The following is a 27,989-nucleotide window of genomic DNA, read 5'->3' as shown; positions in this document are numbered from 1 at the left end:
AATAAAAAGAAAAAATAAGTCCTCCAGAGCCCCTATTACCCAAATGACACCCAAACTTGCAGAGCACAGCCATTCCTGGTCACATCAAGCTACCTGCCCTTCCCCTCCTGGCACCAACTACTTGCTGTAGGGGTGTGAGTCTATACTGGTGCATGCTCCTCCCTCAGCTTTGGGGACACCCCATCACCCCAATCATCACAGCTGTTGGTTGCCTTGTGTTTGCCCCTCCTCCCGGAGGGGAAGAGCACACCCCTGGAAGCCCTATGTGATGCTGCCCAGCCTTCCTGTCTGGGCACCCACATTTTTCACAGCCGACCCACCATACCTTGGATGCAGCTTCCATTCCCCTGGGCATCCTCTCCTCTTGCCAACCCTTCTGTAATGCTCCCCAGTGTGGCTACCTCACCTGCCTGAAGCCTCCTGACTCAAGCTGGATAGTTGCAGCCTTGTCCTGGGACTTCCCAGGCCTCTCATATCCCGTGAGCCTGCGGTTCTGCTCAGCCCTGGAACCGAACCATCCTGCTGAGGGTCTCGGCATGTCTGAGTGGCTTGGGAAACTATGCTGCATAATTTGAGTTTAGTCCAATAGGCTGCCTTCATGTCACGTTTAGCTGCTGTCTTGATTTTTCCCTTTCTGTTCCCTGCTTCTGGAGATTCCAGTTGAGCAAACCATGCCAGGGTTTAGAGTGAGAAAGCTGGGGGGTGAAAGGGAGGACCCCCCAGCGCTGTGTCAGAGGCTCTTCTTTTCAGGAACCCAGGGCAGAGGCCACCTCGGACCCCTGCAGGCCGTGAGCGCACACCTTTGTGTGCACCCAGTCAGCCACTGTGAAAATCAAATCTCATCTCAGCTCTGGGCGTTTCTCTGTAGTGGTTCTCAACACAAGACCAATAAACCGGACACACACTAGGAGTGAAATCCAGTAGGAGAGAAGTGGTCTAAGACACAAGCCCGTTAAGTCAACCTTGTATTACTAAACTTCCTAATTTAGGAACTGCCCTCCGGGCCCTAACACCACTTCTTGGAGGCAGGGTCGCTGTTTATGTTTCTCTCAAACCCAGACTGTTAGTGCAGAGGTTCCCCGGGCCTGCCTGCTCCAGCCACCCCCGCCCTGGTGTCACTGCCTGGGAATGAGCTGTACCACCACCCAGCCCAGTCCTGAGGAACGCCCAGACAGGGCAGCAGGGCCCTCCACATGGTGGTGCCTCAGGGGGCAGAAGGAGGCGCACCACCTGCTGTAAGCTGAGGAGGGAGTTAGCGGATCTGGAGTCTTGGAAGGAAGCCAGGGGACAGGGGAGTGGGGGTGCTGGCTGTGCAGAAATGAACGGGGTGGGCTGCCGTGCTCGGGGGCATCCTTGCTGTGGATACAGTGAGATGTCCAGGAGATACTATGGTAGCAATCTCGACTTGTGTGGCAAAATATGTTACGAAAATGACCCAAATGCCAAAGAGGAGGAAGAAACCATCCCAGGGGCCAACATTTTGTTTCTGAGGGAAAACACTATTTTAATTAAGACTAGCTTTAAGGCCTTCCATTCATATACAGATCCACAGATTCCAAACAGCAAAGAGGTAATCAATCAGCTCATTTGGTCTGAAATTGTAACAAGACTTTGCTAAATGTTATAGAAACATAACCCAGCATGGCATCCTCGGCCCTGCACATTCACGGCGGCTGAAGGCTGGGCCTCCTGGGGTCTGCTTACCCTGAGCAGCTATGCATGCACGCACACCTGCTTATCCCATCTGCCTGGGGCAAGCGTGGACACAGGCACCCTTCCCAGAACCGCAGCTCATGTCAGGTTTGGCACATAAATTTTATTTTACTTTCACATTGACACAATCAGGAAACCATTCTGAGAAAAGGTAGAGGCCGCCTTGAAGCAAAGCCTGGCTCCCTCCTCTATCCTGGGCTCGGCGGCACCATGCAGGGTCAGGCTGGCACTCATCCCAGGAATCTGTCCCAGATCTCAGCGGCCCTGGCTGTGGACGGTATTATCTGAAATGGTTGCTGAGGCTTGCCCTGCACCAGGGCCTACCTCGCTGCCAGGAAGCTGCGCTGCTGGAGGCTACCTGGGCCCTGGGTTTTATTGCTGGTGAACTTGGTTACCCACCTTCCAGTCACATGGTCCAGGATGGTGGTGTGATCAGAAATGGCTCTGGTGGTGCCCATTTTGCTGAGATGAAAGGAATCGAAATGTGTAAACTACACTGAATTCTATGATGCTGACATGTTGCCCCTGCTCGTCTTCAGCCCCAATGTGGGAGCTCCCTGGCGGAGACAGGTGGAGACTCACTGCTGTCCACCCAGGTAAGGCAAGTCAGAACTGATGTGCCGAATCCACAGCAGCCTGAGCTCCAAGCCCAACTAGCCTTCCCATTCCTGGGCCATGTTCCTTTTAAGGCCCCCAAAGACATTCCCCTTCTCAGGTAGAAAAAGCCTCCCCTCCCCTTACCTTCTAAAATCGTTATCTCTTATGGCGAATGAAATAGGCGCTTGGCAGACACAGGTTCAGAAGCATGGACCAGCATTACACAGGCATGGATTCTGGAAAGATGGATCCCTGGACACCACACCACCCTCTGGCCATCGCTGACTGTCTACAGGAACAAAACAGTCACAGAAAGAATGCTTTGCCTTCACAATTGTAGCAGCACCAAGATGAAGGCCAGAGGTGCCGTTTTACTCCTCAGATCTGATGCTGCAAAAGCCTCTGCGATTTCAGCAGTCCCCTTGCTTCTCTGTCCCTCCTCAGAGTGCTGGGTACTGTTCCTGCAACCCACCAGTGATGGGTGAAGCTACCCCGACTAGCCAGGAGAACCTCAGGGGCATCCCCTTCCTTGACACCTGAGAGAAATGGCTCCTAATGCTGTGTGATGCTTCCTCCCTGCTGGGCTGTCAAACTGCAAATCTTTAGTCTTTTCTCCCCTCTGAGGTGAGCAAAGGCCAGCAACATCCTAATGACAATGGCAGGGGTGTGGGCAGGGTCCTCAGAGCATCTTACATCCAAACTAAGTTGTAACAGTCGGGGTCCTGCGTCATATGCCGAGGCAACTCACAGGCCCGTGGGAGACCCCGGGCATCCTAAAAGGAGGGGTGTGGTGGAGGAAGGGTCATTTCTGGGCTCAGATCTCTACCTGGTTAGCCCCGGGTCTAATAAAGATATTTGAATTCATAGGTCCTATGTATTAGTTTAGCAAAAAGTCTGGTTTCTGGTACCCAAAGAGCTTAAAGTCCCCTTCGAAACGTGCATACAGGCGTCGGATGTCTCGTTTGCTAATGCCCAGGAAATAGTGCTCCACCTTGGTTCTGTTATACACGGTAATGCCCGGAGGGATGGTCGGGTATGACACCAGGTGGTCAATGCCAGCCTCTTTTAAGATGTACGGGGCATCGTCCTCCAGGGTCTCATGGTGTCCAATCACACTGTACATTATCTCGCAGGGAGCACAGAGCTCTACATACGTCACCCAGTGAATGATGTGATCCCCAAACTGAAGGTCTAGCCATCTGTGGTTCGGATCGCCCAGGTAGCGCACAAAATCTTCAAACTGGATCCCCCGGGTCTCCGTCCGGTTCCTCCTGTATTTTCTGATGATGCCAGGAGCAATCTCATGCCTGTACCAAGGCTCAAACCGGGGATTGTGAACAAATTTATCCTTAAATGCAGAAATAAGTCTTTCGAAGGGATCTCTTACAATAAAAAACTTGAAGTATGTTTTCAATCTAAGGAAAAAAATGAACAAGAGGTTAACTTGACGCCACAGGAGGTCACAGCTGAGGGGGCGGGAGAGGGAGGAATGAGCGGAGCGCAGCACTGTATATGGGACCCTCACCTGCTGAGGCTGCCATGAACGCATTCCACACGCCTCTTACTTAATCTACTCCAAGATCCTGTGGATTAATCCTGTTATTACCATACTTTGCAAGTGAGAAAACGGAGGCTTGGAAAACCTTACCTGTCCAAGGCCACAGTACTCATCGTAGGCAGTCACTGTGAAGACATCTATTTAATCTACCTTCTGTTTTACTTGAATGATTCAAAACTTCAAGAATGTTTACAAATTTTGTTCCTGGGCAGAAAATCATAAAGGCAGGAACTCTGAGTGAGTCAGGAATAGATGAGGCCAGGGAAAGTTACTTTAAGGGCATATTTTTAAAAATTCAATTCAAATTGCCAGGGGAAGGGGGGCAAGAGAAAATGGAGAGTGAGGCTTCACGCTTCAGCGGGCAGGAGTGGGTACGGGTGAGCTGCAAGCAGGCGGCAGCAGAGCATGGCCCTGCGGAGGAGGGCCGGTAGCAGTGTCGATGACAAAGACGATGACAACAGTGACATCACGGAACACAGCGTGCTTACGACAGGCCAGAAACTGCTCTCTGTGCTTTGCGTGTCTTCACTCACTGAGTCTCACAAAAGCCCCATGAGTGCTCAGGGCGACAGCAGGACAGTCCTCACCAGGAGCATCTCTGGTAAGGGTTGTAAGGGTGGGCAGGCACCATGCAAGGCAGGTGGCTGCAGACCCAGGAGGCAAAATCCAGCTGGTGACCTGACGTGAGCTGCTGCTTCTGCACCCTCACTACTTTTCAGCCTTGCTCTCCCAGGCCACCTGAGAGCTACTACACGAGAACTTTCTCATTTGTTAGCTAAGGACTCTATCCATTTTTCTTTTCTTTTTTTTTTCTTTGAGACAGAGTCTTGCTCTGTCGCCCGGGCTAGAGTGCAGTGGCCAGATATCAGCTCATTGCAAACTTTGCCTCCGGGGTTCAAGCGATTCTCCTGCCTCAGCCTCCTGAGTAGCTGGGACTACACATGTGTGCCACCACGGCTGGCTATTCTTTTTTTTTTTTTAGTAGAGACGGGGTTTCCGGCTATTTTTTTTTTTTTTTTTTAAGTAGAGACGAGGTTTCTGTCCGCCACACTCGTCTTGAACTCCTGACTTCAAATGATCCACCCGCCTTGGTCTCCCAAAGTGCTGGTATTACAGGCGTGAGCCACTGTACCCAGCCTGGACTCCATCCTTGCTGCGATCAGGGGTTCCATCTCTCTACCCTGCCCATGCTGGGTGCAGCCCACACAACCACTCCAGGGGCAGCTCCCATGGCAGTGGGCACAATGCCTCTGGGAGAATCAAATACTCAGTGAGGTCTCTGCAATCCAAATCCCTTTCTTATAAAGAAAAGATCATATTCAGCAAGCAATCTATAAAACTTTACCAAAGCAGAATAAAGTTGCCTGCTCATTTCTATTAACAAAATTATGTAACCTTCATAATGGACTGTGTGAAGGTAAGCTAGAAATTCTCAGAAGGAACTGAGAGTTTCAAGGCGCTGAATGGGGGGTATAGCTTAGCTGCCTCTCACTGATGCAAACCGACAGCCCTCTGTGGTCCTCCAATCAATCTGGCAAGTAAAGAACTCAGCCTGGGGTTTTCCCAAATTTCTTCTCAGGTTTACAAAAATTCCCCCCTCCCCTTTGAGGAAGCTGCTCTCACCGCTTCTGAATTTCTGCATCACTGAAGGAAGAAAGCCGAGGAAGGCCGTTCTTCTCGTGGTCGTGCACCACGTTTTCGGGGATCTCCTCAATGGAAGGAAAGGCTCCTGGGAAGTAAACAGAAGGGAAGGTGGGTTGGCTGCTCCGGTGCGCCCCTTAGAGAAGGGCATGTCCTTACATCGGGCCCCATGTTCCCCATGTGTGCATGACAAGCCCACCCCCAATATCCAAGTTTAGGTCTTTGAATTTCAACTGCTTCTGCCAGCACGATGATCGAGTGAAGAAAAGCTTCTGGGAATCCATAAGCCAACTAGAGGAAACTGATGATTTTAGGGAGGCGGGGGAGGGAGCAAGAGTGGAAATGCTGGCAGTGCCTACCCCTGGCAATGGACCTAACTGGGCTAAATCTGCCATTAGAGGAAGATCGCTGCATGCAAACAGAATTCCTAACACCAGCAACACTTACTCTACTCTGAGACTGGGAGAAAATGCCAGAGAAGCAGGACTTTGGAACGTCGTGCTAACAGATGCCCGCAGCAGCTTCACAACCCCATCCCATAGACAGGCTAAGCTCTCCAAGCACCACATGCCCCCTGGCCCACAGTGGTTCTCAGGTACCCCTGCAGCATCCCAGGCTGGCAGGGAGAAAAGACCTTTTGATGCTGGAAAAATCTGACTAAGCTATGGGAGCTGTGATACATTTGAGACAAGAGTCAAAAGAGGACAAGGCGTGTCGAGAAGGCAGGGCCATGCCAACAGCCAGGGTCTGTCCTCAGGGACCAGTGCAGGTCCAGGCTGCTGAATGGAACTTGGGCAGAGGCCATCCTAGAGTTGGTGGCTGAGCAGGTTTTTCACTTTCTCAATGCAGACAAATGGAAATACACTGTCAGTATGCTGAGGTTTTCTCCAAGCCTCTGCAAGCCTTAATATCCATCTTTGTGTTAATCCTGTAGGGTTAAGATTGGAGTCCTGGCAGGGAAGAATCTCCCTGGGCCATCTGAGCAGTGGACACAGTCTTGTCGGTTTTATTCATTGCTCCCCCGAGTGTTTAAAGCCCAGTCCAGAACTCTGTGGTACATGCTATGGATGGCTGTAAACTAGGCATGGGGAGCACTGCTCTCAAGGGAACAATGACAGAACCAGCTCTGTGGGTCCACATACGGGCCCATTCATGCACCTGTCCCCATCCAGGTACACTAGTGGTCACGGAAGACAGCCACAAGGACCACCCACTTCTGTATTACATGATCCAGCAAGCCCACTCCGATTTCTGTGCTGCCCTTGTAAGTGGGTGTTTACTTCTTAAAGTATGCTGCTTCACACTGCGGTGGCTGATTTGTGAGCCTTTGTATATTCCTTGTTTTCAATTCGATTTGCAGCCTCATTCTGCTTCTGAAAACCCCACATGCTATCCAATCACTGCAGAAGCACATTAATTATATGTGACAACCAGAAGATGAGGTGCCACCATTCTCTCTCCCAGCCAACCAATGCGAAGGCCAAACAGTGGCCAGGAATGACCACTGACTCTGTGGGCAGCATCAGGAGTGGCAAGCAGGACATGGAACCTCAGGGCCACCCACCCATGGTGCCCCAAAATCCGATTCCTGACCCAGGAGTCCCACTGCTGTTGACTGGAACTAACTCCTGTCTGAAGCTAAATTTCATAAGCAGAGCCCATAATTATCAGGATCGGTTCAGACTAATTGGAATTTAAATAAATAAACATCTCTAAAAAGAGTAGTGAGTAATCAAAACTGCAGCGTATGAGGTCACTTTGTGATGATCTAATTTGCTCCCTAGCAAATATCAGGTTTCCTGAAGCAAGCTGACTCAATCCTCTGAACACAGATGCTTAGTGTGAAATGGGGTACAATTTCTTCCTGCTCGCTGGCACAGAACGCTTGGTCTGCAGGTAAAGAGGCTCCAGGCCCCGGGCCAGGACTCCCCTCCCAGGCTCTACAGCGTGAGCCCTTCTCACTGCAGAGAGGGCGACCGTGAGGCTTCCTGGCGGCTCAGCGAGTGTGGGGCCCTGGGGACGTGGGACAGAGTGGGTGACTATAACCATCACCACAGGGAACCTGAAGAGACAAGGGACGGGGGCCTGGGGGTGGGCAAGCCACTTAAAGTGAGGATCTGCTATGACAGGCGAGGAGAGCCGGACTGTGGCTGTGCCCCTTTGAAAAGAATCAGTGTCTAAACGAGCCCCACTAACTTTTAAGGCACAACACTAACAGGAAACAACAAAAGCAGGCCTGTCTGGAAGGCCACCAGTCCTTTCAGGAGAAACCCCAGCCTCCTCAGCCCCAGCTACCGAGACCCTTCCCAGACAGACATTCAGCAGACCCACACACACCATTTAGAACAATCAGCACTTTCTTCCACTGGGTGTTGCCCACTTTGGGAGTCTGGCAGAAAAGAATCTTGTGCTTGTCACAGACAAATATTCGGTCCAGGACAAACTTGGTGACAGGAGTGTGCGAGAGATTCTTCAGGGCATCATCCCTGCAGACGTTTCTGATGAGTTCCAGGCGCTCCATGTAGACCAGGGGCTGAACGAGCCGGCTGTCTGGAAGCTCCTTCCCAGTTGGCTGCAGGTGACACAGAGCAGAAGCAGCTCAGGGACCATTAAAGGAGGCAGGACCCGGCCAAGCAGAGCTGCTCCTGCTGGCCTATTCCCTCCTTTCCATCTGGGGCCTTCTCTTCTTCCCTTCCTTGCCTTTCTACAGAGTGACACCCACTATCCCCAGCCCCCTCCTGAGGCCTTCCTCAGAGCCTCTCCACCAGCCCGATCGGCAGGCTGGGCAAGGAAAATGAATGCAAGCTTGGTTCCTCGGACGTCTTTGGAGAGAAGTTTGACTTTAAAAAACAAAATAAGGCCGGGCATGGTGGCTCATGTCTGTAATCCCAGCACTTTGGGAGGCCAAGGTGGGCAGATCACGAGGTCAGGAGTTCAAGACCAGCCTGGCCAACATAGTGAAACCCCATCTCTAGTAAAAATACAAAAATTAGCTGGGTGTGGTGGTGCACGCCTGTAATCCCAGCTACTCGGGTGGCTCAGGCAGGAGAATCACCTGAACCCAGGAGGTGGAGAATGCAATGAGCCTGAGATCGCACCACTGCACTCCAGCCTGGGCGACAGAGCAAGACTCCATCTTGGGGGAAAAAAAATTTAAAAACCAAAGTAAGAAGTTTGGAATCCTCTGGCTAGGGGGGAAAAAAGATGAAAAAGCTCAAATTCTACATGTTGGTCCATTCTTTTCAGGGCTGTTTTAGAACCTAAGTGAATACCTGTAACGTGAGAGGCCTGGTGTGTGTGTGGGTTGGGGGGGCACAAGGAGATGTACCAGTACACACAGAAGTTGCTCAGAGGCCCCCTGTCCTCAGAGAGTTAAAGTCCCCTTGCTGCTCACACCTCCTTGTTCCCCAGGGGCATCCTGAAGGCATTCCTGAATAGCAGGGCTGCTTCCACCAACTCCATTGGCCCCCTCTAGCTGTGGCCCTGTTTCTCAGCATTTTGAAGGCTTCTGCTGCTACATCTATCTCTCTCTTTTTTTTTTTTTTTATGAGATAGAGTCTCACTCTGTCGCACAGGCTGGAGTGCAGAGGCGCAATCTCGGCTACTACAAACTCCACCTCCCAGGTTTACGCCATTCTCCTGCCTCAGCCTCCAGAGTAGCTGGGACTACAGGTGCCCACCACCACGCCCAGCTAATTTTTTGTTGTATTTTTAGTAGAGATGGGGTTTCACCGTGTTAGCCAGGATGGTCTCGACCTCCTGACCTCGTGATCCGCCCACCTCGGCCTCCCAAAGTGCTGGGATTACAGGCATGAGCCACCATGCCCAGCCACATCTATCTCTTAAAGCTACACAGAACTTCTCAAAATTTCAAAGCAGATGATCCTTCCAAATAATTGTATTGAATGGACCCAAATGTCCTTGTTATATCTTTTAACATGCACCAGGCTTGCCAGGAAATCCATTTATAAGGTAGTTTTAACAACCTGTCCTCCCACGGGACAATGTCAGTTAGAAAATGGGAAGGACGTAAGCCTTCTAGAACACACTAGAACTGGGACACTGGAACTATCAGGATGACAGAGGTCCCGCCCCAGTGCCCCCTGCCCAGCTCTTCCTTTGTGGATCTACTGTAACCAAACTCCCTTACACTCATGACCTCTGGCCAGGATGCTTTCTCCCTCGTGTGTTTAAGTGAATTTCCTGGGATTCCCTGGTGGTGGGAAGAGCGTCCTGGGGGCTCCTGACTGCCTGCTTTCCGAGATGAAGACACTGGGGAAGCGAGAGGCCCCTTTGCAGATTGGCCTCCGTCCCTCCCCACAGGGCATCACCAGCTGCCTGCACCCTCCACCCACCACAGAAAACCAGGAGCCACGCCAGGCACTCTCCTTGCTCTTACAGCAACGGGTCTCATTCAACCTCATTTCCTCATCCATCCCACCTCTCGCTCACTTATCCCAAAACAGCCTCTCTGTCTTCTCCTCCCTCTCTGTTCCAAATCTAACCCCGATCACGGATGGCACTCAAGAACACAGCATCATGGGAGAGCACCTCCCAGCAAGTTCCCTTTAGAAAATGCAGAAAACTCTGCACTTTTAGATATTGCTTTTCTTCGAACAAAGAAAAGATATTAGATATTGTTTTCTTTGAGCAAAGCATTAGAGACAAAGACAAAAGTTCTTCTTCTAAGAGACGAGGTCTCGTTCTGTCACCCAGGCTGGAGTGCAGTGGCACAATCATGGCGCACTACAGCCTCCAACTCCTGGGCTCAAGTGATTCTCCCACCTCAGCCTCCCAAGTAGCTGGGGTTATAAACACACACCACCATAACCACCTGATTTTTGTATTTTGTGTAGAGATGAGGTCTCAGTATATTTCCCAGGCTGGTCTCATACTCCTAGGCACAATGGATTCTCCTGCCTTAGCCTCCCAAAGTGCTGGGATTATAGGCATAAGCCACCATGTCCAGCTAAAGAAAAAAGATGTCTTGTTCAATTGTATCTATGAATGAGCATTGTTTTCTTTTTTCCCTTTGGAAATATACAAAACCAACTTAAAGACAGACATTATTTTCTATTTTCCATTCAAACATTCGGCTACACCATGCACAAAGTAAACTTTTTTTTTGAGACCAAGTTTCGCTCTTGTTGCCCAAGCTGGAGTGCAATGGCACGATCTCAGCTCACTGCAACCTCTGCTTCCTGGGTTCAAGTGATTCTCCTGCCTCAGCCTCCCGAGTAGCTGGGATTACAGGCACATGCCACCACACCTGGCTAATTTTTTGTATTTTTTAGTAGAAATGGGGTTTCACCATGTTAGCCAGGCTGGTCTCGAACTCCTGACCTCAGGTGATCTGCCCACCTCAGCCTCCCAAAGTGCTGGGGTAACAGGAATGAGCCACCGCACCTGGCCAAAATAAACTTTTAAAGGTGAGCTACAGAATCTGATCATGTTGATAAATCCCCTTCCTTGTGAGAAGACACATGCTGAGTTTTGGTGTCACCTAAGGGCATGTGGCCTCAGCGGACATCACCTCTGACATCCCCCACTTCCCTCACCTCCCATCTGAGTCTCATGAGAATGAATGGGGCAGCGGGTAAGAGAGGGGCACAGAGGACACTGAGTTCAAAGCCCAGGCCCACAACTTGCTGTCCGGGGGATACTGACCCAGTGAGCACAGTTCCTTGAGCCTCATGTTTCCCAAATGCAAACTGAGAATAAAAATATACCTCAGAGGGCGGCTCAGAAGACCAATGAGATTGAAATCCAGTAAAGTACACTGCAAACTGTAAAGCACATTCAGGCGCAGTCTTTTTATTTGCAATGACTCCTGCAGGCTGGCAATCTCTCCGGGAGCACCCTCCACCCAGAGAGGGGGAGAGGGAGCACCAAGATGATCGCCCTCTTCCTCACAGGGTGTGGCATCCTCAAGGGAACCTTGTTGCGACACTTTGCCGAAGGCTTACCCTACCTTTGTTTTTATCCATGTAACTTTGATTTCCTATTCAATCCATCCTATTAAAGCCACTCTCCTATTTCCCATAAGATTTTTTGGTTTTGTTTCTGTAGCCCGTCCAAATTATTTTCTTACCCTGGGATGCTTCAACCTAAAAGCAACATTTAGGCTGTCTCAGAGTTCTGTAGACTTGACCTCCATTCCATGAATGTCCTACGAGAAGTAACCTCCAGCAGCACTCTACTCTGACTAGTGTATGTTTTCTATGTTTATTGAGTTCTAATTTATCATCCTTACATAGTGACCCACGGATAGGAGCTGTCCTCACCTCTACGGCTTGATTCTGGGCTAAAAATATTTTTAGGGCTCGCTGTACCCATTTCATTCCTTCTGGCACAATTGCAACTTCAACCCTCTAGATCCAGAATGGGGGTTAGGAAGTGAGAGGCCTTCCAGAGTGCACCCCTCATCCCAGCTAGGGAATGATCAGGAATTTAGGTGCACAAGAAGCCTGCAGAGGAAGCCACGGAGCCAGAATGTCAAGCCAGGCAAGGGCTGGGTGGAAGTCAGGAGCCTTGGGCTCTGCCATGAACTCCATGGGACTGTGGAGGATCCGCCTTTTTTCTAGGCTCAGTTCTTCTCATCCATTCAATTTGGAGGCTGAATTAGTTGCTCTGCTGTCCAGGGCCCCCTTTCACTCTAAAACCCCACAACTGAGTGAGATGTCTTCTCCCACTCCTGGTTTCCTCCTGACCCTGCCCAATACTCTTGGTTCCCTGGCCAAGGCTCATGTTCAGCTGGTCAGGAATGCTGCACGACCAACAGTGACAGAGCAGCCCTGATGCACAGAGCTCTGTGAGGGGCACAAAAATTGACGTGACCTGTGCCTCCCCCAGATGGAAATTAACAAGGTGAACTAAACATGGAGAAGTAACACAGGAAAAGGCTCTAACGCAGACGTGATGACAAGCGGAACCGGCCACAGGGGAAGGCCAGCTCCCCGTGACAGGGGTGCTGTGTTCGAGAGGACAAGGACCATGGCCTGGCTGTGCCCACCTTCAGTTCCTCAGGAATGTGCTTCTCTTCTGGCAACTTCCTCACTTCTGGCATGGTTGTCAGGAACAGAAACTCCTGTTTGGCACTGTACACTGGAAGACAGAGAGGTTGAATGTCTTCTCTAAAAGGAAAAGGCACACAGGTGGATGGGACAGAACACAGGCCCCAGAAATAGAAGCTCTCAAAGATGCCCAAATGCCTTTTGACAAAGCCATAAAAGCCATTCAGCGGAGGAGGGCAGTCTGTCCAACAAATGGTGCTGGAGCACCTGGACATTCACACACGGAACAAACCTTGATCCAAACCTCACCCCTTATTCAACAATGAACTCAAAGTGGATCACAGACCTGAATGTGAAACAAAACCATCAATCTTTTTAAAAAACAACCAAAGAGAAAATCTGCACTGTGAAAGCCCATTTGAAGAGGAGGAAAAGACAAGCTTCAAACACGGAAAAAATATTTATGAACCACTTATCTGACCAAGGACTCCTATCTAAAATATATAAAAACCCTCAAAACTCAACAATTAAAAAACCAACCAATCCAATTAGAAAATAGGTATGATACACCCAGACATTTCACTGGAGAGTATCCACAGATGGCAAGTAAGTACATGCAAAGATGGTTAAGGCTGCAGAGACCTTCACTTCACAGGCTCTGCCCTCAAGCAGCTCAGAACCAATGAGGAAGTCAACCAGGAGAGAGGAAAAACCAGCACCTACCAACACAAACCAGGTCCACAAGGGCATCATTTTGAGTCTCAACATATGATTCTATCACATTCTCTTCGCTGAGGGGGATTTATTTTCTTATGAGAAAGTCTAGTTACAACACCTGATCCTAGTTCAATATGATACTGAAATTTGCTAACTGAAGATAAATCATTGCCACAAATATCACTGGCTCCACTGCTGAGCTGAACAGAAACTGTAACACTAAAAAAAGTAAGTGTTGCTTTAAACAGCAACTCAAGACAACCATGCTCTTCCTAGGGGCTCCAGTGGCAGGAGAAACCGGGAAAGGCAGGTAGGTGAGAAGAACATGCACACCACTGATGAGGGTTCTGAGGCTGGCCCTGTCCCAGAGGACAGAGCTGAAAGGAGCAGCCTGGGAGCACTGAGGCCAAGGCTTCTCCACGCACTTTCCAGGAAATGGAACTCCCCACCATGGACACTGCCACGTCTGTAATTTCCTGGTCTTGACACTTCGCAATGGGCTTCTGGTTCATAATCAAAAACACTGTGAACGTGTGTGAAATAAACTCCAACATGTGAGAAACCCTTTATGGCCATGAGCTTACAGGGTTCCTGTGCTGCCCAAGATCCAGACTCCAGGACACACTCTCTAATGCACAGTGCTGGAGGGGCAGGCTCCAGGGGAGAGGCCTACAGCACCCCAGCCCAGGGCCTCTCTGACACCTGCAGGGGCGGGCTCTGAGTGTACATGCTCCTGATGCTTCAGCCCAGTGTCCTTGTACACTGGCAAGATGCTGCGTGTCAGCTCGCATCCTGCATTCAGAACTCAGCTGGCAGACATCCACCTTCAGGATCTTAACCAGGTCCCTTGGGACAATTAGGTAACATCTCACATGAGTGAGGCAGGCTTGGTAGTGCTGTCGTGGCCACCCCGCAACTGGAGTGGGCCCACAACAGAAGATTCTTGCTGAGTTCACTGCACACTGTGCGGCCAACAGCATCCTCACCACCAGCAGCCCCTGCCTTGGGGTCAGGGGCAGCACTCCCATCTCAGTGACCCAGTACCCACATGCCACACCAGATCTCACAGGGCAGGGGAAGCGCCCCCTTCTACTTGCCTTAAGGCAGCCGGCTGGAAAGATCTCACAGGCAGTATTAAGGACCGCTGCGGTGTTCCTCTCCAGGTGTAAAATCCAAAAGCCCTTCATCTTTCTTCATAGGTTTTATCTTCTAACACTCCCTACCACTCCTTTTCTCCTCTTCACAAAACCCTGTTCCGCGCCTACACTTGCTTTTTTTCTAACCGGGCCCACCCGTGCTTACCTTCCAGGATCAGTGTCTACACTGAAAACATTCAGCACGAAACTTGATACATCAAAGGAGAATGAGAACTCATTTACCAGATGCCGCTGGGAAACAAGGCATTCTTTAGAGGCCATTCTGCCAGATAACAGTAAAACACAAAGGCACACGTCTTATTTAACTATTACTGATAGAAGTCTCACTAAAATGTATTACCACTACTCCTACTTTTTTAAACAAAATAAACCATAAACAATTTAACCTCATGACCTGCCTTTTGAGTGCCTTCCATACCAGGAGGTGACATTTAGGAGAATCCCGAGTAACACCTATTTCTTATTCGCAGCAGCTCTGTTTCTCTTCAGTTCTCCAGCTAGGATCTACAATTGTGCTTCTCAACTGGGCCCCACCCCTAGTGATTCTCCTTCACTGGGTCTCAAGCAGCAGCAGGTCTGTAAAGTCCCACAGGTGATTCTGAAGTGCTGCGGGGATGAGAACCCGGCTCTAGGGCTTCAGGAGGGATCTCTCAGTGGCATGTCACTGTGCTGAAGCTGCCATGGAAATGTCCAAACTGTCAAACTGAAATCATCGTGTCACATTCCAGCAACCCTCCAAGAATCGACCCTTGCTCTGTTGACGGAACTCTGAGTCCCGGATGTGAGCTGTCATGCTCTGTGACACCTGCCCAGATACTTGCAGGTGTAATACCACCTCCCGAGGCTGTGCAGACCTCACAGGTTTCTCTCCAGGGCTCCTGGAGGATGAGGCGGGACATGTGATGACAGCCAATCAGGGACCAACAACTGTCACAGGGAGAACCACCATGTGGGCTAATTTCAGGGTGTCCCTCTTTTCCCTGCAGACCTCCCTTCTAACCTTGCTGTCCCTCTGCAGACAGGGTGGGGCAGAGAGAGGATGGGTCAGGAGGTGTAGGACATCGGGCAGTCCTTGACACAGCTAGGGACATGCCTGGGAGCTCTGTGGGGTGGAGCAGGGGCCTGTCCCCCACATTCACACAGACAGCACAGGTTGGTGCAGCCTCCAGGAAGAACTGCTGGCACAGAGACATCTCTAACTGCCCCTTCCCAAGGTCACCATCGGCAGGAGGACACACAAAGTACAGTGCAGAGTAAAGATGCTGTGTTCACCCACGTTCCCCAGTATCTCCTGATCAGCCTAAAGGAATGGGCCAATCCACGGCACAAATGAGGACTTCAATGACTCCATGTGTCTGGCCTCGTGCTTGCCTGCTTGGCCACTCAATGAAGTGGCCTCAGGGCTGGAGAGCACATCACACACCTCTTTGGACATATCCAGCACTCCACAGACCACAGAGCACCTCACCATGCTCAGGGCAATCATGGGCGGTGCCAGAGCAGGCAGGGTGTCCATTTGGTGGAAGAAACACTGTGATGTAGATAAGCAAATGACAAGAGCACGAAGTAGAATCAACATTCTGAGACCCAATTTGATGCTGTTTATCCGTCCTCATCTGAATGCCTACGCTCAGTAAAGGTGAGCTAAGAAAGCCTCTAAGACAACCTGAAGACATACATTTAAATGACCCTCCTCCACTGCACGGAGGGGACCTTCAAACATATGGCCGCCACACGGGCATGCCAAGCAGTTGAGGCTGCACCTCTCATGATGACATGAGGCTGAGACAATTCCCAACTGCGAGCCTGAGAGGCACCCTGCTGCAAGGCATAAGGCCACTGTGCTGCTGGGAGGAGACCCTGCTCCTTGCTCCTCAGGCACCACCCAGGCCTCAGCCACCACTCAGGCCTCAGCCACAAAGAACACCTTCCCTCCTCCAGAGGAGACGCTTGAAAAGACCCTCCAGCCCCTCCCACCCCAACTCCCCTCACACCTCTGTAACATGAAGGAATGGAGGCCATGACCTCCAAGGTCCCTGCTGGCATGAAAGTCCTTTGACTCTGTGACAGAAGTCATCCGTGCATGTACCTAGGAACAGTGTTGCAGCAAGGTCTAAATTAGCCAAAATTCATTCCACCATGAAGCATACCTACCATCTGGGTCTTTAAAGGTCAACGTGATGAACTTGCTAGCCACCATGAACATGAAAATCACCCAAAAGCATGCGGCCAGCAGAAGCCACTGGTGGTGCATGTTGTCACACTGCAGCCATTCACTGACTCTTCCTGGAAAACACAAGCGAGATGCCCCTGCTGCTTACAAATACTTCAAGTCAACAAAGAGGAATGAAGACAGCAGGTGATTTCAGTCAGCAGTATCAGCACAAATATTTCCGTTTTTTTCCACTGCTACAATAGGTAGTTTGACTTGGCATTTAACATTTCATATTGAATTAATAATATAAATGATTGATTCAATAATAAAATCAAATTTAGAACACCCTAATGGAGAGACATGATAATGAGAGAAGACCTCCGTGTGTTCTCAGAACACAGAATAAGACTCCTTTGCACCTTTGATCCCTGACTCCTGTTGGGCCCAGGCTAAGGTCCCAGCGAGCTCCCACGACGGTCTGGAAGCAGGTGGCAGGAAGAGGCCTGCCAAGAACTAGGCCTTAGCTGAGGGTCATTCATAGTGGGCAGAAGCCATGCTGGGGCAATTACGAGCTGGCTGTGTTTAAAATTCTGACTGGCTGACAAGATGTAGCCACACCTAGAGAAGCTCTAAAAAAGCAAAGGAATGAACACTGACGCTTCTCGCCTCCGCCCACTCGCCAGCAACGGCCTGGGTAGAACACTGAGGTGGGTGTTTTTCATGCTGTCACAGCCAGGGAGCAACATGGGGCATGTCGGTCCTCAGCCTGGCACAAAAGCCACACTCTCCTGCAGGAGGCACATAAAGAACTGGGAAGTCACTGTCAGTTCTTGGCAGGTGACACAAGAAAGTGTGTTTCGTTTCACCTTTAACACAGTGCTTCTTCAAGCCAAAGCTCTCCACGTACAGACACGACCCTGGGCTGAGCTGGCTTCCACCAACTGACTGAGGCCATTCATCACTTCTGCATGGCAGGGAGAAGTGGTCCCCTCAACACGGTGCTGACGGCAAATAATTTCAGAGAGAGCCTCCTAACCCTGGGTGGGTCAGAGCTCCATGAAGACCCAGGTAAATCACTCTCCTTGTCTCAACATTTACATCCTAGAATCTCACAGGAACCAGGCATCTGGAATGCAAATAGGATCCATGACACACACACCACGTGGTTATCCGGCCACACCTGAATACAGCCTGCAGTGGGGAGTTCAACACCTGCCAAGCTGCCTGGGTTTTCTCCGAATGGGTCGCAGGCCACCCTCAGGTGCCCGTGTATAAGGCTTCGTGTGTTTCCTGGGGTCACCAATAGGGTTGCCTGATAGACAAATAAAAATACAGGACACCCCCCAAGTTAAGATTAAATTTCAGAAAACATAAAATTTTAGTGTAAGTATAACCCGAATATTGCATAAGACATACTTATACAACCCCCCCCAAAACCAGTATTTTTTGTGCCCAGAAATGAGGCCCAGTGTCCTTCCTGGGTTCCCCAAGTCAGGTTGAACAAATAAAAACACAGGATACCCAGTTAGGTTTAATTTCAGTTAATTTCTTTAGCATAAAGTATGTCCCAAATATTACATATACTTATACTAAAAGAAAAACCAAAAACCTATGTGTTGTTTCCTGGACTTCACATTTAACCGAGTGTACTGTATTTTATCAGCAACACCACCCAGCAGGGGGCATGCCAAATTCCTTGGAAGCCAGCTGTCCTGTCTCCTGTCTCCATCCCACAATCCCCTCCTCCTTCCACCACTCCTTGTCAGAGGCAGTGAGGCACAGAGAACCCCAGACTTGGTTCAAATCCCTGCTCACACCCATTAGCTCTGTGACTCCATAAGTCACTTAACCTCTCTAAGCCTCAATGTCCCATCTCTAATAGAAGGCCCTCCTCCTACCAGAGTGGCCATGAGGATTAAATGACACAATGTAGACAAAAAACCAGCACCCATTTGGCCTGGTGCAGACCCCCAGTAAAAACTGACCAATCCCTTGGCACTCTTTGTGATTTTCCAGCTTAATCTATACCCTTCTCAGTGTGGCTGCCAGAAATTAATGCAACAGTATGGTCTACATCAAGAAGAGAGAAAAAAACAAGACGTACTCTCATTCCAGCAACTGCTAACTTCCCTTCAAGAAACTGAGGCTTAGACTGTGGCCAGAGGATGCAGGGCCCAGCAGTACCAAGTCCACTGAGCTCATCCCTCTAAGACAGCACACTCAGGGGGGTCCATCCTCATGGGTCACAGTGAGAGCACCCCCCTGAAAAATGCCAGCTGCAGGCCATTTCTAACCGAGCAGCAGAGGCACCAGGGTGGGTTGGGGAGAGAGTAAAAAGAACAGGATGTACCAAGCAGGTTGCATGCAATTCTGAACAGAGAGGTCCTGGCTCTGAGTGTCCTGGGGCTTGCAACCCACCCTCTCCTAGGATCAGTGTTATGAAAAAGGGAACAGTGATAAAAGACACTGCCTCCCTCCTCCACATGACGCGCTGACTCTGCAGAGCATGTGGCGGGAGGACCTGGGAACTGCACATTCCACTGCCTGCTCTGCTCATTCTCTCCAGGTTTCCAACCCCTGATCACCCTTGCCCGGCCTCAGGACAGCAATTGGGAGGTTTTTATAGTTTAAGAATCAAATCTTTCCAATGGAACTAGTCTTCTGAAGGAATCTAATATGATTTCGCCCACTGAGCTCATCTGCAGGTAAAGTGGGAAGATAATGAAGCCTTACCTGAAAATGAGGAGCACCTCTTCTGCTCTCCAGGAAGCCAGGTGGCCTAGGGATAGGATTTCTCCATCTACGCGAGGTGAAAACAGAGGCGCACTATCCTGAAGCCATATGTGCCTTCATAAGTATTGGATTTTCATTTAAAGTCAGGAGCTCTTAGCTTCTTTCACCTGGCCTGGGGTCAGGGACTGGTCTGCACTCACCATCTCCGTGGCTAGTCTTTCACCCGCGCAGGGGGTCAGGGACTGGTCTGCACTCACCATCTCCGTAGCTAGTCTTTCACCCGGGCAGGGGGTCAGGGACTGGTCTATACTCACCCTCTCCCCAGCTAGGTGGCTGTGGGTGTGTCACTGAAGAGCTCTTCGGGCTCCCATTTTTCATCCACGAGAACAAACAGCTACCTGCACACCCATCAGTCAGAGGACTGTCTCAACAATCATGCAACTGACAATGTATCATCCAATGTGTTCTTTCAGATGGTTATTTCATTTTCAAAAAATCTTTTTTTTTTTTTTTTTTTTTTTTGAGTCAGAGTCTCGCTCTGTCGCCCAGGCTGGAGTGCAGTGGAGCAATCTCGGCTCACTGCAAGCTCCGCCTCCCGGGTTCACGCCATTCTCCTGCCTCAGCCTCTCCGAGTAGCTGGGACTACAGGCGCCCGCCACCACGCCCAGCTAATTTTTTTTTGTATTTTTAGTAGAGACGGGGTTTCACCGTGGTCTCGATCTCCTGACCTCGTGATCCGCCCGCCTCAGCCTCCCAAAGTGCTGGGATTACAAGCGTGAGCCACTGCGCCCGGCCCAAAAAATCCATTTTTAACTTGACTTCTGCAAACTCTTACTAAACTAAGATATACAGAGAGTCCCTTCCCTGGCCACTCCATTAGGACAGGAGAAGGATGGACTGCAGGGTTCCCACCTCCTTCCCCTGCTTATTCCCTGCTTCTTGTCCCCAGGATGGTACCAGGACACGTGGAGACTCCAGTGGGGGATATGGATTTGCAAAGCTTCAGGGGCAAAACCCTAGCCCTGCCAAAACCACTCTCTTGAGAAGAGCATTACACCCCAGGCCCCTATCAGCATTTCAAGCACAGCTGCTTGCCAGCATGCCCATATCTGGCTGTAGCGCCCCTTGCAGCCCACAGAGCCTGTGGGCAGTCACTGCAGAGTCCAGGAGGGAGCTCTCTGAGGAGCTGCTCCCAGCCACTGGGCTTGTTGTACACTCGGGGTGAGCAGGGCCTGCTCCCTTTCCCATGGGGAGCAGAGGAAGAGTCAGCTCTACCTCATCACCACCTAGGTGGTACCCCCAGCACCGCTCTGCACCACCTGACCTTGCTCCACTTCCTCCACTGCACCTAGCACAGCCCAGATGCTCTCGCTGTGTGCCGTTTGCTCTCCTTGCAGAATGTGGGCTCATGCTGGTCAGGACAGCAGGGACCAGCACAGTGCCTGGCGTACCACGAGCCAACAATCACTATTTGCTGAATGACTGTGTCAACTGAGCAACTTACTAGAACTCAGGAACGTGGAAAGGTACTTCAGGAGGCAGCCTGCCCAACCCTCTCCCTGAGGGTCTCCAGGCTTTTTCAAGAATGAGGCCCCCTTTCAACCTCAAAATATTTCTCTAGTCTCCACAGAGCAGTTCTATGTTTAATATCCATTAACTGAGACTAGAAAACAACCAAATGCTATAAGGACTTCAGTATTATCTGAAAACAAAATGATCTAAGCCACAGTATGTATCTGCATTCAAATACACTTACTACTTAAAACACATTGATGGGGGGGGATTAGGAAATCATGCCAAAGTCCAAAAACATTTTCATTTTAAATAAAACTCTATGATGAAAGGCAAGCCAATGACGTAGATCCATATCCAAAGTGTCAAGATATACCAGTAAACAAAAAAGACAAGTTGCAGGATGGAATGTATGATCTCATTTGTTAAAAAAATCATGTATGTGTGAAATATATATGATTACACACATATACAAACATACACACATATATGTAATACATACAATAAAATCATGAGAGGACAGTAAGAGGTCTTTTTGTACTTTATACAATTCATATTTGAAATATTTGCAATAAGCATTTTTTCTTTTCTTTTTTTTTTTTTTTTGAGGCAGGGTGTCTCTCTGTCGCCCCGGCTGGAGTGCAGTGGTTCGATCTTGGCTCACTGCATCCTCCACCTCCTGGATTCAAGTGATTCTCCTGCCTCAGCCTCCTGAGTGGCTGTGATTACAGGCACGCCACACCCGGAAAATTTTTGTATTTTTAGTAGAGATGGGGCTTCACCATGTTGGCCAGGCTGGTCTTGAACTCCTGACCTCAAATGACCCACCCGCCTTGGCCTCTCAAAGTGCTGGGATTATAGGCGTGAGCCACCACACCCGGCCTAGTTAAAAATTTAGAAAACTGGGACTTGTTCTACAAGTCACATCCTACATGAGCCAATCAGAACCAGTAAGACTACAGCCTGGTCCTCTCTCAAAATACCCACTTCCCTCAGGTCCAATATCTCTACAGTTAACAAAATACAGCGCTCAAACATGAGTAGGTGTGTATGTGCATACAAGTTTAAGGACAAAATAACCTAAAAATAATGACTTCAAGCTCATTATTCATTATCCAGTGTATTCATCCAGTAAAACAGCTGCCAAGGATATGATCCTGAGTCCCTAACCAAACACACACAGTTCTTGTCCTTACAGAGCTTGTCATCTAACAGGCCCACACGAAGGAAAGAATCTATCTGAGGAGTGGTACTTGATAGTGTGAGAGGCACATGGTGCTGTGGGGAGAAAATACAAGGGGATGTGCCTTGGGCAGAGTGGTCTGGGCCAGCACAGTTACCTAGGGTGAAGGGCAGGGTTCCAGGCCAAGGGAACGGGCCCCTGAGTAACTAAAGACAGGCCCATGTTGCTGGAGTTCTGGGGCACAGGCTGAGGCAGATGCAGGCCAGACAACATGGGGCCTTCCAGAGCTATTATGGGCTTTTCCTTGCAAGCAATGGGAGCCCCTGAAGAGAGTTTTACATGAGAAGAGGGGTGGTGATGTCATGACCTGATTTAAATTTTGAAACAGTTTCTTCAGCAGCAGAGTCAAAGGTGCAAAAAGCAAATGTCCACTCAGCCACTGCCCAGTCTCAAGGCCATTTTCATTCATGGAGGAGGGAGAACTCTAACTGGGTATAAGCAACCCCGGTGGGGTGCTCCACATCCCATCATCTCTGGCTGTGGCTCTAGAAGCCAGCAGATGAGCTAGGAGGATCCACATTATCTGGTGTGGTGGGTTTTGATGAATCCTAAAGAGTGGTGTGCCCAGCTAAGCGCGGTGTCATTTGCTTCGGGATTATGTGCCTTCTGAATCTAGACATCTACCTGAAGGTGTCTGGCTTTATGTCTGGGGTGGTGGATCACAGCCCTGGCTGGACACCTGGGAAACTTCCAAGAAACACAGTGCCCCAAGAATACCCCAGCCAAGACAACACAAATCTCTGGAGGCAGTACCCAGGCATTTTTTAAAAGCTCTGTTCGTGACTCTGATGAGCAGCTGGGACTGAGAATTGCTGGTCCAGGACCTCACCCCTTCTTAAATTTTAATGCCTACATGAATCCCCTAGGGGATCTTGTTAAAATGCAGACTCTAGGCATTCTGGCATAAATGCCATTCTCCCACCACCTCCTTCCATCTTAAGAAGGAAAATTGGCAGCAAAAAAGCATCTAGTCAACGAGAGTCTATTGATGCTCTGAATTACAAGTGTTCCAAATACACAGCTAAAAGAGGTTTAATTAGAATCTAAGACCTTCCATCACTGCCTTCATCTCACTCTCCTTTCCAGCCCTCCCACCTACGGTTAACTAGACTCTGTAGAATTAGGCTTTGTCTGACTTTGGAAAACAACACAAAACTCTGTCCCTTTTTTTTTTTTTTAAAGAGAGGCATTCCAAATTCACTTCTCCCCAGCTCCTCTAAGTCTGCCCCATTCTCTGCATTGTTTCCTTGAATACAGAATTTCACCATGGGGTTTGCCTCCTATCTGAGGATGACACCACCAAGGCTCATTATTTCTGTCTACAAGAGGACTGGGGCCTGACATAAAGAGTCCTTCCTCAGGACTCTGCCAAGGGCTGCTGCTCTCCCTACAGCTAGGGGACAAATGGCCTTTAAAAAGCCTGGCATTTTCTGTAATTAACTCCCCTTTGTTCAAGGAGCCAAGACAACTCCCAGAGTGCCTCTAGAGCTAATGGTGGGAGCGGAACCTGAGCCCCTGCACGCCCTCCCTTCGGTCATGGCGCAGGCCCTGAACAGAGCCTCCTGACCCCTAGAATCTGCATATCCATCTTCAGAGCTTTTCTACTTCCAGTCATTAAATGGGATTTTCACAAGTCAAGATGTCAGGATCTGAAACCAAATCAGAGGGTTTGGTTCCTCAATTCAACCCACAAGGCTGAACTGGCAGCCAAAGAACTTAAGGCCTTATGGGGAAAGTAGGGTCAGGGAAGAAACAATCTACAAGAAGCCCTAATCTACCCCCTTCCCCATCTTAAATAAAAGAAAAATAGCACACATTGTACATGTTTGTAATTACTAACAATGGAAATGTTACTATTACCATCTCTTGATGCAAATCCTTCCTCCCCTGCATTTTGAAAAGGAAACTTGTAAATTCATTTTGTTCAGCTGCCAATACCATTCCTGCCAGCAGCTTTTCCCCAAGTCTGAGGTGTCATCCAGAAGCACAGTGCCTTTCTTACTCTGCTGATGAGTTTGCCTCCCACCTGCCAGGCCCCACTTCTAATATGCGCATTCACTTATTAAAGGTTCTGAAAAGTCCCATGGTAAATGAGCCCACTTAATTCTGCTTAACCAGTCTTTTTGCAGACATTTTTTCATTCGGCAATATTTACCAAAGTCCTCCTCTGAGCCAGGGCTGTTCTAGGCCCTGGGGATATAGCAACACACATTCCCTGCTCTCACAGTGCTTCCTACTAACAGACATAGACGGGCCATAAACAAATCAAGTGATCAATGTATACGATCAAGCCAGGTGACAGGTGCACCAGCTAACAAACAAGGACACGGGCAGGATGTTGAGAAAAGGCAGGACAGAGTGTGGGAGCAAGCCATGCAGACTCCTGGGCAAAGACTGTGGTCTGGGTCCCAGAATTCCAAAAGTGGCAAGAAGGCCAGTGTTCCTCATGCAGAGTGGGCAAACAGGGACAGGGGTGGGTCAGATGAGGAGGCCTGTCAATGGCCCTTTACTGACAACCTCACCTCATACACACACCAGGGATCACATGTCCAGGGCTCAACTTTTAAAACACAGCCAGACTCTAAAGGAAACTTGACACACACACACACACAACACACACACACACAACACACACACAACACACACAACACACACACACACACAACACACACAACACACACACACACACACAAATCTGGTAATGTACAAGGAACTGGTAACCCCAGGAGGATGACAGGGGAGATGAGAACTAGACAGACCAGGGCTGCAGAAACGGGGACATTTCACCATCAACCCTGAGCATGTTCTGAACTACAATGCATTACCCTATCAATAGAATCATTACATTACAACTTCATAACGCAAAGTGTGGCATATGAATTTATACTATAAAGTTCTATTGCATGTCACTGAGACTTTCAAATTCATAGTAAAGGTTTCTCTCAATCTGCATTCAGAAATTTCCTTTGTCTTCTCTGTTGTCATCCTTACAATTTATCGCCTTGGAACGATTAACCACCCTTAATTAGGAGAATGAAAACATATTCTTAACTGTCCAATGAGAAATACACCTGTAGTTACGACAGGTTTTCATGAACAATAATAATAATACACAGTAAACACCTGTATGGGGTTCACTCTGTACCAAGCACAGGTCTCAGCAGGTACTAACTCACATAATCCCAGCCTCAGAGCATGCTCCTATTATTATATTTAAGGAAACGTTTCTAAGCACACATTTACATACTCCTTATCAAGAGTTTAAAATCTGCACAGGCAAGAAAAAAGGCAGGAACAATACTGAATGGCATGCTTAAATAACTAATGAGCTCACATTCTCCTTCGCATACCTTCTGCAGCCTGGGGCTCACATTTCCTTGCTGTGTTTCCCCTGAACTGAGGTTCTTGGTTCCTCTTGTCACTGGATAGGAAAATTTTTTTAAAAAAGCATCATTAAAAGTTACAGGATCAACTTACTTAATACAACTTGGTTTATATTTAGGAAGGAAATAGTTAACCATTTTGATGATTCAAATATATTTGACAGAATGGGTCTCTTACAAAGACAGGTTATATTTGGATTTCTTGGTAAATGAATATTCTAAATGTACCAAAACCACTAGCTGTTTAAAAGACTCTTCCATGTAACTTAGTGTGAAAAATGAAACATTTTTGTAGCAAAAATAATCAAATCCAATTATGCCTGTTTCATATGTTTGAAATAGGTAAAGGATTCCTGTATAAGATGATTAATTCTTCCAATGCAAAATGTTCTCTGGATTTTTGTACTCCTTACACCTTTAGCACCTGGAAAATTTTAGCCAAATGCCATATCATAAATAACCAGAAACAAGCCAAATTCATGGAATTAGAGAGATCATGGATTTACATACAACTCATTTAACATACAATAAAGCCCAAGCTGACTGGGACACATGCAGCACGGTCTCTCTCCGCCTCCCTTTACTCTAAGAACTCAATGCTAAAATTAAAAGCAATTTCCTATTATGTCGATTGAAAGATTAAGCTTTATATACAGTCATTCATCACTTAACAATAGGGATACCTTCTGAGAAATGTGTCGTTAGGCGATGTTCTTCTGCAAACATCAGAGCGTTCTTACACAAACCTAGATAGTACAGCTGACCACACACCTAGGCTATATGGAATCATCTATTGCTCCCGGGCTACTAACTTGTACTGCTGTTACTGTACTGAATACTGTAAGCATCTGTAATACAATGGTAAGTATTTGTGTATCTAAAATTAGAAAAGGTAGAGTAAAAATAAAGTAGTATAGTCTTATGGGACCACTGTTGTATATGTGGTCCATCATTGTCAGAAACATCATGTATGGCATTTGATAGGCCTCACATCCAGGTTATCCAGACGTGTATGAAAAGAAAATGAACTCCTGGGTTTCTGCAATCTCTAAGGTCCTGCAACCACCTCTCTACCCTGTTTCTATTCCTGGCTCTCTCTCACCTTTTTATTATATGAACTCCTCAAACACTGAAAACTGATCCGAATATAACTGCAAGTTGCCTGTGATGTTTACAAATTCTTTCTTTGTTCAGTTTTGCAAACACCCCAATTTTCATTTCAGCGAAGGAAAGAATTTTCTGCTCAGGTATTTCTTTGAGCTTCAGGGTCAAGGGCAATTCTGAATTCTGAATTCCAATTCTGAGCCAAGATGGACTAAGCTCTAATTATAATGGGGAGGAAAGGGGAAAGACCACTTCTTTCTTTGTGTCTTTTCTTTTTAACCCAGTCACTGAAAAGAGTGAAGGAGGAGGTGGTTGGTGATCAGAGAGCCAGAGCTAAACTGAGCTGCCTAATTTTAACAGCGTCTGAGACATTTCTCACTCTGGCACTCTAAGCAATGCAATAACCCAACTCCTCATGGCCCAAAGCCCCAGACTCTGGTTTTCAGACAAAAAACAACAACAAAAAAAACACCTTTATGACAGTCCTGCCGCTGAGCTAACCAGAACCTGGCTGCACTACTTTTCATTCACTGCCCAACCCTTTCCTGCCTTGCAGACTTGGAAAACAAAAATGACAGTTTTTGGAAAACCTGGTTCACCTTCCCAGCCAGAAGTGCAGAACTGCATGCCTCAACCTCCAACTTCGGACAGGTCTCCTGACAGCGAAGATCAGAGGCTCAGGGCACCCCGGGGCCCCACAGGCAGGGAACGTGCATTCCCACCCCTGCCTCCCCTCGCACCGAGGCTGCACATGCTCCTTCTTCCCTGCCTTCCTCTGCATGCTCCTTGGACCCGAGCGGAACCCTTTCTTCCTCTCTCCATCGACAATTACAAACGCAAATTCTCAGCCAAGGATGAAAGAAGTAAATTGTAGGCTCGCACAAGTATCAATAATTCCGCGGGTCACAGCATCCCGCACAAGGACGCCTTCTTATTGCATAATTAACGCGAGGAAGGCTCTTCCCGCTACTCCCGCGAACTAGGGAGGTCTTCAAGTCGCCAAAACACACCGGGATGTGGCTCGCCAGGACAAAACCCGCAGGTTCTCCGGTTTTTCGGTGCGCCCCGCGGCGGGGGCAGGGGCCCGAGCGCTGAAACCCACCCGCCTTGCGCGTCCCCGAGCTCACCCTACTGGAGCGGCGCTCGTCCGGGTCCTTAGGCTCCTCCCCTGGCACTGGCGGCGCAGCGCGGGTCGGGCCTCGCCGGGCCTGTGGGCGAAGCGCGCGGGGTCCCGGGAGCGCGGGAGGCCCGCCCTACCCTGCCTCGAGGCCTCCACGCCGCCACCGGTGGCCTCCGCGCCGCGGCCCGTCGGGTCCTGGGATGTGGCGGCGGCGGCAGCGGAAGGAAGGAAGACGCCCGGCGCGCGAGAACGGCTCTGGGGGCCAGGACGCCGCCGCCCCACGCGGCCCCCTCGCGCCTACCCGGCCGTGCGCGCCGCCTGCCCGCGCGCGTCTCCGCCGCCG

At 49.2% G+C, this 27,989-nt stretch overlaps 1 protein-coding gene across 12 annotated transcripts; it reads right to left on the bottom strand.

The window, feature by feature from the left end:
• Positions 1–1,796: 1,796 nt before the first annotated feature.
• CHST10 (carbohydrate sulfotransferase 10) lies at positions 1,797–27,921 on the bottom strand. 12 transcript variants are annotated; one of them, XM_063616798.1, is made up of 10 exons: positions 27,654–27,921; positions 25,390–25,460; positions 19,599–19,682; positions 19,285–19,382; positions 17,418–17,863; positions 16,551–16,682; positions 12,522–12,613; positions 7,847–8,081; positions 5,492–5,597; positions 1,797–3,725 (listed from the first exon to the last, which is right to left on the bottom strand). In XM_063616798.1, exons 6-10 carry the CDS (start codon positions 16,648–16,650, stop codon positions 3,188–3,190), a joined length of 1,071 nt encoding a protein of 356 aa, XP_063472868.1. In that variant the 5' UTR covers positions 16,651–16,682; positions 17,418–17,863; positions 19,285–19,382; positions 19,599–19,682; positions 25,390–25,460; positions 27,654–27,921; the 3' UTR covers positions 1,797–3,187. The 12 variants fall into 12 exon arrangements, 11 of the variants coding, with proteins under 11 accessions (XP_063472868.1, XP_063472865.1, XP_063472869.1 ...); XM_063616795.1 differs by having other exon boundaries at positions 19,285–19,682; XR_010115432.1 differs by lacking the exons at positions 17,418–17,863; positions 19,285–19,382; positions 19,599–19,682 and having other exon boundaries at positions 1,797–2,175; positions 2,455–3,725.
• Between the last annotated feature and the right edge of the window lie 68 nt (positions 27,922–27,989).

This window comes from Symphalangus syndactylus, chromosome 14 (genome assembly GCF_028878055.3).
Source record: "Symphalangus syndactylus isolate Jambi chromosome 14, NHGRI_mSymSyn1-v2.1_pri, whole genome shotgun sequence".
Classification (NCBI taxonomy): domain Eukaryota; kingdom Metazoa; phylum Chordata; class Mammalia; order Primates; family Hylobatidae; genus Symphalangus; species Symphalangus syndactylus.
The sequence above is the reverse complement of the archived record's forward strand: the minus strand, read 5'-3'. Positions and strand labels throughout refer to the sequence as shown.